Raw genomic sequence first — 10,930 nt, forward strand, 5'->3', positions numbered from 1 at the left:
GAAACCATTTTAAAACTAAGATCAAAAATACAAATGACAAAAATATGCAGCCTATTGTAACTCAAAATTATATTTTAGTAAGCTATGGACTTTAAATAACAGATGACGAAATATAAATCGCGCGGTACTATTTTGCTCATTTTTGGAGAGAGAGAATTTTTACGAGCGATTAATATTACCAAATCAAATCGGAACAGGGCCAGGTGAATTGTTTCCCTCCAGAGTGTCCTATTGGGGGCCCGCCTCACTTTGAGTTTGGGCCCAAAGCAACAGCGATCGCCGAAACACCTCAAAGTAATTCAAAGTCGACCGTAATCCTGATCAGTAGCTCTTATTTCACAAAAAGCTCTGGTGCCCTAAATTTAACTCCACCCCCAAGACAGTATTTCCAAAAGAAATAAAGCTGATGCACAAAAATGTGTTAATGTCAACTAGGCCTAGGTGGGGCTGCATCCCTTATTTCTGACTGCAACACTGTACCCCCCACTTAACCCAGCATGTGTTTTCCTATTACAATTTACTAAACGTACGGATGGAAACTGAAAATATTTAATGTAATTATTTCTCACAATTTTGCAAAGAATATTATTCTGGAAGTAGATTTTTCTTAATTTTTATTAATGAATTTCTTACAGCTAGAAAAAGAAAACAAGGAAATTTCTCAGTATACACTGATGACCGATTTACAAAAAATGTAATTTATTGATAATTAATGAAAATCCTTTTACATAGTATTTTCGCATCAAACATTTGGGGAGATTTTTTAAGTCAATTTGGACCAAAATTTAATAATTCGTTTAAAAAGAAATATTTCCCGGCAATGAAATTACTAACTGCAATAATGACATTTGTATTTAAAAAAATCTAAACATTTATGTCCGGGGAATTTTGGACGATCCAGTCCATGTAATTGGTGACGTCGGTGTAGAGGGCGTAGAACTTGGGGTTGCAGGTTCGGAAATCCTCGCTAAATTTCCTCATCAAACCCATGCTCACGACGCCGCGCAAAACGTGCCGTCTGCTGACCCCACGGTCGTAAAAGGTCAATCCTCCCCCACTGTCTCCCAAGCACACACCCGTCTCTGCGAATTTACAATAAATTTTGATTGCAAATTTTGAAATGAAAAAACTCACGCGCTTTAGGAATTCCGGCGCAAAAGTTCTCCGTCGGTCGCAAAAATTTGGAAAAGAACATGCTATTGCTCTTGAAACAATCCTCATAAGAAACGACTTTCAGTTTCGCCTTTTGAAGGATTTCAGACTGTTCGTGGTCCAGGGTGTATCCCCAGCCGACCACCTTTTTAATTTTTTTTTTTATAAAAAAATATACGATTTTTTATTAAAACTGACCATGACGGATTTTTTTGCGATTTTGTTCAAATCGTAGTCGTCGTTCCAGAGACAAATGGGCCGCACAAAATCATTGAAATTGACCTCTTCTGCCAAGATGACTAGGGCAATGTCATCCTTGAATTCCCACGTGCTGTGGTTGTAGCCAGGATGAATCACCAGACTTGCAGCCTAAACAAAGACGTTTTAATCGATAGTGTGTTTCTTGTGGTGCGTTGAGAGTTTAAGAAGACCTCGTCGTCAGCTTTGTGATTCATTTTTTCCCATTTTCAACTTCATTCTCTTTCATGAATTCAATAGAATAAACCAAAATAATAAATTTCCCGTTGTTAAAAAAGTTTTACCTAGAAATTGACAAATAATAGGAAAATTTGATTTTAATCCATTCCCAGAATCATCCGATATATTTAATAGGGTTTCAAAAATTCACCTGGATAGCTTAATTCTGATCCACGTTGATCCACGTACAATCATTTAAAAAGCACACCAAAAGAATTTTTAAATTAATTAATTAAAAAAGAAGTTAATTCTTTCACATCAGAATTGTCTGTTCTGTGAAAAACTTTTTATCTACGCCAAGTTCACGTGAAAACTATCCGAGCAAATGCGAAGTTGGAGATTAATTAATTGCGCAATGCTTTTTATTTTTTACTGTAAACTTCTGTCGCTTCTCTTGCAAATTCGATCGATTGTGCATTCCGAGGGTCACGTCCACGTGACTCGCGTTCAAAGAACTTCCATCCTCGTCAAAGAGACAATGCGCCGCTAAAAATCGTGTTTAGATTTTAGAAATTTGTCAAGTTCAGTTATGAAAAAAGAGCGATTTTTCTAAAAATAATACAATTCTGACCTGTGACGAGGACCTTTTTTGAAATGAGGGTCGCGCCGCAAGAATCTGCCTCACGCCCTGTGTCCGTTTCCATGGAAAGACTCGCGTGCCAAGGGTGTTGACCTCTGACCGCGTTCCTGCCATTGGTGACCAACGGAAGGGCCTTTCCGGCTTCTCTTTTTCGTTGACGTTCGCCCGATCGTCGTCCGCAGTTTGCAAAACTCTGGTTTGGGCCAAAATCTGGAAACCTTGAAATTTGCAATAATCAAAATGGAAATTAAATTAAAACCTTTTTTGGATTTTGTCTTGGGGATTTTTGGCATTGAAGCCAAATCGACGGACGCTGAAGTGATTTCATTCAAGAATGGCAACAAATCCAACCAACTTACAGCGCTACTTGAATAATCAAACCCCACTGCGCGTAGATAAAATCGTTCTTCTCGCTCAATAAACAAACAGTGAGACCGTTCTGAAACTAAATAAGCAAAATCAGTTGGAAGCTGCTAAAAAAAATGGAGCTCTTCCCCAAATTTTGGGTTCGTTTTTAGAAATTCCTTATTTTTAAAGCTCTAAAAATATAATTTCTAACCCCTCAATCAAATTACCCACATTTGCCGCCTTTCTTGACAAAATATTAAACATTTTAATAATAAATTTTTCCAATATGCCTTTGAAATTTGGCTAACGGAATTTTATGTAGTCATTTTATTGTTTATTCTTCTAAAGTAATTGAAAAAAAATAAGAATCTTTAAAAATGAGCAGAAAGGGCATCACAACTATCAAACGCCCGAAATAAAAAGAGACGCAGCCGCCGCGCTGAACCAAAACCATAAAAAGAAGAACAATCGCAAGCACTAAAATGCTGTTGGCTTTGCCTTGCATTGCAGTCACCAGCCTATAACTCCGCAGGAAGTTGGCTGGACTCTTCATTTTCTACTAAAACAAATATTTTATTAAAAAAACACTTTAAATTTTCCGTCTCAATTACTGCTTGCACAGCCAGCGTGGAGAGATTGCTCGAGGGCAGGTGGCTGAGGTCGTTCTGGGGCTTGACGATTGAAAGGAAAAGGAACTCCAGGCGAACTTATTTTTGGTCGGTGTTTTCTTCAAAATATGTTTTGCAAAATTTGAACGCAGACCGAATTTAATTTCTGCGCTCAAACCTAAATTCTCTCAAAATTAATTGTGAAACGCAGAGGCAGACGAAACGACGCCCGTCACTAACCAATCAAAACTTTTTGTGGCGTCCATTGAGAATTTATAATATATTCCGTGGTTTCAATTTAACTTACCGTCTATTGGCAATGTGCAGATTGTATTCCCGTAGAGGTCGCATTCCCTTTTTTCAATCTGATCCTCACTATAACACCTTTGCTCCGGCAGGAAATCTACTTTTTGCCTTCCATCCTAACGATTGCAACAAAATTTGAATCAATTTTAATTGTGGAAATAAAACGATGATTTATAATTATAAATCGAGGAACTAGAAAAAATTAATTAATGGAAAATTCGTGAATAGAACTGCACTTTTGGATATTCGCGCGCGCCTTCAAAGTGTCGCGTGGAACAATGGACCACCCCCTACCCCTGTGAAACAAGGTTCCAGGCCGTGTATCATGAATACGTGTGCAGAATTTCCATGTGAAGAAATCGAAAATATCTTTTCGGTTTGTTGTGAATTAAAAAATATTTCCAATTATTCAGCTTTGGCTATTTATGAGATGAGTTTTTCTTTCAATTTGTAATTACGTTGAAAATTTTGCTAGTGAATGAAACAATTGCATGTGTAGATGAATTCATGGCTATTTTCGCATCTTGAAAATGTTGAAATCTCGCTCTAGAATCGTTTTTCCAATAAATGTTAATTTCTCCAAAAATAGAAATAAATGATAAAAAAACCGTTTCTCTTTCAAAAATATCAAAGAAAAAAAGACGGAATTCGTAAAAACTCCCATCATCACGGCAAATTTATGGAATTATTTTGACGGATTTTTTCCAGTCAAATACATTGACATAATTTTTCCACCATTTATTCAAATCTAGTTAAAAAAAAAAAAAAAATAGCACGACCCGTAAATTTTTTTCAACAATTTCAGAATTCAATTTTGTTCATAAAAAAAACTAACGTCGATGCAAAAATCTGAATAGTAATAAAGCTACAAAATAATTTGCTACTCGCGCGCCCTCTAAAATTGTAAAAGGCAAAAAAGTTAATCATACGTACAGGCCAACGACCGTAACTATAAAAATGTTCGTGTTGGTCATTCCTGTTGTCCCAATTCCACAAACAGGCAGGCTGCAGATTCGGTGTCAAATCCAATTTTTCAATTTGCCAAACATAGATCGTCTCGGAAAAAAATCTGCCGTGCTTCAATTCCACCTTCTTTACGTTCAACAACTGAAAACATTGCGTATTGATTTTGAAATTTGCGAAAAATCTTTTATGGTATATTGTTATCCTGTTTTTAAATTTAAAAATTGTGCCATTGAATTTGTAGCTAACGTAAATTTCAGGAATTATAATTTTTAAATCACGTAAATTAATGGCCAAATAGGTTTAAATTAAATTTACACGTTCAGATCAGATTGAGGGAATTATTTTCATCTTGAGCAGAAAATCGTCTTTTTTGGAAAATCAAAAAAACTAAAATTTACAAAAGTTGGTGAAAATGCGGCGAAAAAAGGAAATATACCTTTTTATTCTGCAATAAACCTATTTTCCAGTAGCATTTTTGTCCATCATTTTCGTCTTCACATTTGCCTGCATAAATTTTAATTTCTTTCCCTTCTTTATACGCGTCGTATAAAAAGAGCCAACTGTCTAATTGAGGAATCAAAAATCATTTGGTGTTAATTTTTGAAAACTTGAAAAACAATAATTCTCTAATCAATACTTACAAGAGATGATTGTTGTGTCTGATACAAGAACACCTTCAACCTTATCGCCATAATCCTTTTCTAGGTAAACAACCCACGGGGCGGTTCCCCTTCGGTTCCATCGGCCGCAGTCATTGAAATTTTGAACGCCTGAAAATCAATTATTGAGAATTTTTATTTTTGAATGAAGTATAATTATCGGAAAGAAGTAACAACCAACTTGAAGCGGAGATTTCGGCCGGTGCTTATGTGACTGGAAAGCAAGACTTGAAAGCCGAGCAATCCAGTTTTATACGCATTTTTTTACATGCGAATTTTTTAAAGAGTTAAATGTCAACTCGATATTATAAAAGTGACATAAACTATGTTTTAATATGAAATTCAACAGATTAATTTAATTAAATTGATTGAATATTGACGATGATTAGTGCAAAAATTTTATTCCCAGAGACTTTGTTTTTCTCTAAAATCAGAATTTTGAGATTATCCAGTTGGAATTTTGCATTTTTACCTGGTCAAAGGCTTATAAAAAAAACTTTTCTGGAAAACCTTGTACAGAATATTTGGTCTTAATTATTTTCGAATCAAAAGAAATTAAAAAAGGTGCGATCGTTTTTAAAGTTGCGTTTAAAACCGAATTTTCCGTCCTTTTTCCGACATAAATAATGGGACTTCAGAAAATTGAAAATTCCAAGTTGAGTGAACTTAAAAATTTATGTTCCAAATCCAGAGATGCAATAATAAATTTTGAGCCTGACATTATTTGAAGGTTGTGAAAGCATTTAACTTCATTTAATAAAAACAAAACAAAAAAATCATATTCAATTGAATCTTATACCTGGAGCTTCAAAAATTGATCGATTTTTTCCGTAATTCCAGCAGTCGGTCGAGTAAATTTTCTGTGAAAAATGAAAGTAATTTTAATTTTTTTATTTTACTTTAATTAATCATAATTCTATTTCTTCTAACAGATTAACCGTAATTTGCCAAAATTAAAGTCGTAAAGGTCAAGAAATTGATTATAATATTTTATTTCAATTCAAACCGTTGGACATAATTTTGCCTTCAAATAGTTTCAATATCGAAAAGAAGAAAACTTGTTAATACGTTGTCAGGACATGTTACAAAATGTTGACAAATTTTAAAGTTGATTTTCTCATAATTTTATTTAAACTCCGATTTTAATTTCAAACAGATCCAGTCAATAAAAATTAATTGAATTCAAGGAAATGAATTTTGCGTTTTAGCCAAACTCTCACCTGCATACTTTCCTCCCAAGTCTGGGCAGAAGCAGAAAAAGTGCAGACGGCGAAAATCCAAATCCAACTTCCGATCTCCATTTTCAACCTTGGCTTTTGCGAATTTTGCCTGCAATGTTTAACTAACCAATTTTTACCTTGCCAGGAATGAATTTTTCAAAAACATTCAGATGAAAGTTAAGAGAAATTTTTTTCACCAAACAACAATAGTGAAAATCTGCAGATTTTGCGATATTTTCCCGAGTTGACAAACTTTTTTACTCTCACAGCTTTTAAGAAATGTTTCCTAAAGTGAAAATTTTAAGCAAAAGTAGAAACATTTTACACAAACTTTTAATTTTGTCTCCTCGAATTTCAGCTCTCAAATTTTACCATCGGAAAAGATATGAAGAAACTTTTTGCATTGGAAATAGGAAATCAGAACGTGAGTTATTAATTTATTCACTTTGCCAAAAAAACAGAGAGCAAAAGTGAAAAAAATGGTGTTTTTATTAAGAGATTTTTACGTGGTTTTACTGAAACTGTGGCTTTATGGAATACAAAAAAAAATTTGACTTCTGAAATCAAGAAATTAATTTTTAAATGACTTTTTGAGTCGCAAAAATGAAAAATAAACTCGCAAAAATAGGGCAAACAGAGCTAATGGATCGCGATTTCGCGCAATTCCAGGGCTCACGCACACTAACAACTATTTGTAGATATCAAATAGTTTAGATGCGCATTTTACTATTTTGAATAAAATTTGAAGCTGGAATAATTGCCACATTTAAAATACGGAAAAGTAAAATTTCAATTTGCAATTAAGGATTGGACAAAAATCTTACTTGAGAATGGTTTTGTGTTGGACGAGCCGCGGTGGCGACGATCGCAGCGATTGAGAAGCGAAGAGCGAATGCCGAGTGCCTTCCCAAGCCTCTTGTTCGAGCCAATTGATGAGGAAAATCGGCAGAGATTGCGGGACTTTCCAGTTTTATTTTAAATTGATAAACCCTCACAACAGCATCCGGCGTCTCAGATTAGAAGCTTATATTTCAGATCGCGCCGAAATCGAGCGAGGCAATTTATTTGCTGCTAATTGAAGCTAAATTAACATTTTTATCATTTTAATACTAGAAATAAAATATCTTTAAATAAATTTTTCCGTAAAATTCTTTTTGGCATAAAAATCCATGCATTTAAAAATGAAATATTTCTTAATATTTTTTTGCCTTTGCCTATCAAGTATCAAATGAGATTAAAACGTGCTGAGAAGCTCAACAGTTCCTTTGCTGCCTTAATTTAACATTTTCAATTGAAAATTTGCCCCTTTTTTATATTTCTGTCGCTTTTGCGGCTTAATTATTATTATTGTTGATGTTGTTTATTCTTCAAAAATCAGTCAAATGAGAAGAAAATTTCAAAATGTGAAGAAACGGCAACACCTGTGGCAAACGCGGGGCCTCAAGAGAGGTCCGCGCCGAGGTGGGCCGCAAATTGATTATTTAAAAAATTCAAGTCTTTTTGAGTTACCATAATTTTCAATTAGACCTAAATTTGTGCGTGCAAAAGGCAAAATTTTGTAATTGAAAAATCAAATTATTATTAATAAAAGTTGCTGGCGGTTGTTGAGGAAAATCGGCAGATTGTGCGGGTTTTGTCAGTTGGCAGAGGGCATCATTGATAAACTTTGTCCTTCGCAGCATCCGCCGTCTCAGATTGATCGCGCCGAAATCAAAGCAGACGCAATTTATCTTTTGCTAAGCGAGAGCAAAACTGGTATATTTTTCCTTCACATACTCGAAATTTAATTTCTTTCAAGCAACAAATGAATTTTGTCTCAATTCGTACAATACATTTTGAATGAAACAATTTCGCCAAAATCACCAAAATTAAATTAAAAAATAAATAGCTGAATATATATTTTAGAGAATTTTTTGTTTAAACGGAATTATAAAATGGCCGGTTTAATTATAAAATTTATTGGGCAGAATATTAGAGTTTCAGAAAAACAACTCGAGAGTTTTGGTTTTCTCATTTTGATATGAACTTGACACTTTCTGTTGCGTCGGTTCGCTGGTGCAGATCGCTGCGGGGAGCGAATGAAATTTTTTCACACGTTATTTGTGCAAATCCTGCAATCAAAACAAAAAACTCGCACAGATGCGTGTGCGAATCTCGAAATTAAACATCTGGTCTCCGGTCCCAGATCTGCAAAATCAATTTAACTTTTTAGGATTAATAATTTTATTTCTTGCCCTAAAATCGCAAGAAAAGAAACCAATCCAAGACCAAAATATACCAAGTTTATGAAGAATGAAGTTGCAGAAATTTTTCTCATTGAGAAATATTTTTATTTCCTGCAAATTTGTATGAAACGCTTCTTTTTATGTCTCTTTTTAATACAACGCCAAACCTGTGCTGCCGGTTGCATACCTCAAAGGCAACAGGTAAACTTTATTAAATTCTTCCGATTATGACTTTGACGAAAACTGAGCACCGAAGCGTATTAGCGATAAAGAGGCGTGTTATTGAACTTTCTGGAAAGCAGAAAATTGTCGAGATTTCACCCTGAAAAACTCCTCCTGGAGCGTGAATCGATTTCGGTTCGGCTGACCAAAGTTTCCATTCAAAATTAAACTTGCACAATGTGAAAAGAATTAAGATAAAAATCACTTCAGCGTAGGCAATATTACGATATTTTTTGAAAAAAATTGTTTTTCGTGTTTCAAACTCCAGTTTATTAAAAAAATCTGCAAACTTTCCAATGTTAAAATTTTATCGAATTAAAATTAAATATCCTAAAAGATGGAAAAATATTAAAACTATGAAATGTGACATTGCTTGGATATATTTTACAAACATTCTAAAACTACCAAAGAACAATTAATGTGACACCGATTTGATCAAAATACAAGAATTTTATGCGGGCGGGACGAGGAGGGCGAGAAGTTGGTTGCCGGCCTCGAGCATCATGTTGCCGTACGAATTGGAGGCCTCGGTGGCCCCTTGGCCGCCCTGCTCGCCGCAGCCGTACTTGGACCAAAATTTAATAATTCGTTTAAAAAGAAATATTTCCCGGCAATGAAATTACTAACTGCAATAATGATATTTGTATTTAAAAAAAAATCTAAACATTTATGTCGGGGGAGTTTTGGACGATCCAGTCCATGTAATTGGTGACGTCGGTGTAGAGAGCGTAGAACTTGGGGTTGCACGTGACGAAATCATCGGGGAATTTCTTGACAGAACCCATGCTGACGACGCCGCGCAAAAAGTGGCGTTCGGTGTCATCACGGTCGTAGAAAGTCAATCCTCCGCCGCTGTCCCCTTTGCAAGCACTTGTCTCTAAATAAACAAAATTTTTACTTTTTTTCCGCCTAATGAAAATATATTCTCACGCGTTTGAGGAATTCCGGCGCAAAAGTTCTCCGTCGGTCGCATGTATTTGGAAGAAAACTTTTTCTTCATATTGTTGCTTTCATAGCAATTCTGGTACGAAACGATTTTCAGAATCCCCTTTTGCAGAATTTGTGGCTGTTCATGGTCGAAAGTGGAGCCCCAGCCGACCACCTTTTTAATTTTTTTTTTTATAAAAAAACATACGATTTTTTATTAAAACTGACGATAAATATGAAAATGTAAAATGAGATGCCCGCCGTTTAGTCCTTTGTCGTTAAGATTCAGTTATAATCGATTAATTATTCTTCGGGTATGTTATCTACTAATTAAGTATTCTTTCCTGGACAAGATAAGCGAACTGAATTTTCAAAATCTTCGATTATTTTAGTTCATTTTGATGTCTGCGGGCAGGTCTTAACTTTGAAAATTTTGACGGGAGTTTTTTTTTTGTTTGCAAAAAACAACAAAAACAACAGCACATGCATCGTGCTTTGATGTTCCTCATTTTTGTATCATTATTCTCCTCGGCACTCAGTCGACATCAGACTGATGGCTCTCAGCGCGATTTGAATTCGTGTGTTTGATCTCAAAAGTTTGAGATGCCAGTTACTTAAAATTTTTTTGAAAAAAAAAAAAATTTAAAAAATCGCAGTTTATTTAAATATCGGGATCGTTTGAAGTATTTTGATGAAACTTCATGCAAATGAATATTATTCATATGAACGATTTCAAAACAAAATTATTAAAATGTAAAATCTCGAAAAATAAAATAAAAATTCCGGTCTGATAATCGACTCTTTTCTAATTTTATTATTCCTCCATAAGTTCTGTTGTTAGAAAGGAATATAATGATGACATGTAATTGAAAATATAATTTTTATCAAATTTTCAGATAGCAATTTAATTTACCGGATTAATAAAAAATTTAAAATTAAATTTTGAATTTATTTTATAAATCCTTTTCACAAAACGTTAATTAAAAGCTTTTTAACCGGCGAAAATTATGGGAGTTCCAATTATTGACAAAATGTAACTCAAAAACTTACCAAATTATTCCTTGGTTGAATAATTTTTTGTATAGAGAGAGGCAATTTGTCAGGCTGCGTGTACCGGTGGTGAAATGCAGCGAGGCTCATCGATCGCGAGAGGGTAATTCACGTTAATGCAAAAGTGCAGGGGTGGCGGCGAGGCCGCCAGCAAACACACACGACGTGCAACAAAAAACCGCAGACTCGC

At 34.7% G+C, this 10,930-nt stretch overlaps 2 protein-coding genes across 2 annotated transcripts; both read right to left on the reverse strand.

Annotated features, from left to right (window-relative positions):
* Nucleotides 1-649: 649 nt before the first annotated feature.
* LOC132204333 (transmembrane protease serine 2-like) lies at nt 650-7,284 on the reverse strand. The gene is made up of 13 exons (XM_059632790.1): nt 7,141-7,284; nt 6,317-6,425; nt 5,896-5,956; nt 5,079-5,207; nt 4,874-5,001; nt 4,405-4,578; nt 3,473-3,587; nt 2,469-2,654; nt 2,201-2,419; nt 2,003-2,115; nt 1,351-1,521; nt 1,135-1,297; nt 650-1,082 (listed from the first exon to the last, which is right to left on the reverse strand). Exons 2-13 carry the CDS (start codon nt 6,395-6,397, stop codon nt 865-867), a joined length of 1,758 nt encoding a protein of 585 aa, XP_059488773.1. The 5' UTR covers nt 6,398-6,425; nt 7,141-7,284; the 3' UTR covers nt 650-864.
* Nucleotides 7,285-9,335: 2,051 nt separating this feature from the next.
* Nucleotides 9,336-9,822, reverse strand: LOC132204705 (mannan-binding lectin serine protease 2-like). The gene is made up of 2 exons (XM_059633366.1): nt 9,694-9,822; nt 9,336-9,640 (listed from the first exon to the last, which is right to left on the reverse strand). Exons 1-2 carry the CDS (start codon nt 9,761-9,763, stop codon nt 9,423-9,425), a joined length of 288 nt encoding a protein of 95 aa, XP_059489349.1. The 5' UTR covers nt 9,764-9,822; the 3' UTR covers nt 9,336-9,422.
* Between the last annotated feature and the right edge of the window lie 1,108 nt (nt 9,823-10,930).

Source organism: Neocloeon triangulifer, unplaced genomic scaffold, assembly GCF_031216515.1.
Source record: "Neocloeon triangulifer isolate White Clay Creek 2 clone unplaced genomic scaffold, ASM3121651v1 ptg000022l, whole genome shotgun sequence".
In the NCBI taxonomy this organism is placed as follows: Eukaryota; Metazoa; Arthropoda; class Insecta; order Ephemeroptera; family Baetidae; genus Neocloeon; species Neocloeon triangulifer.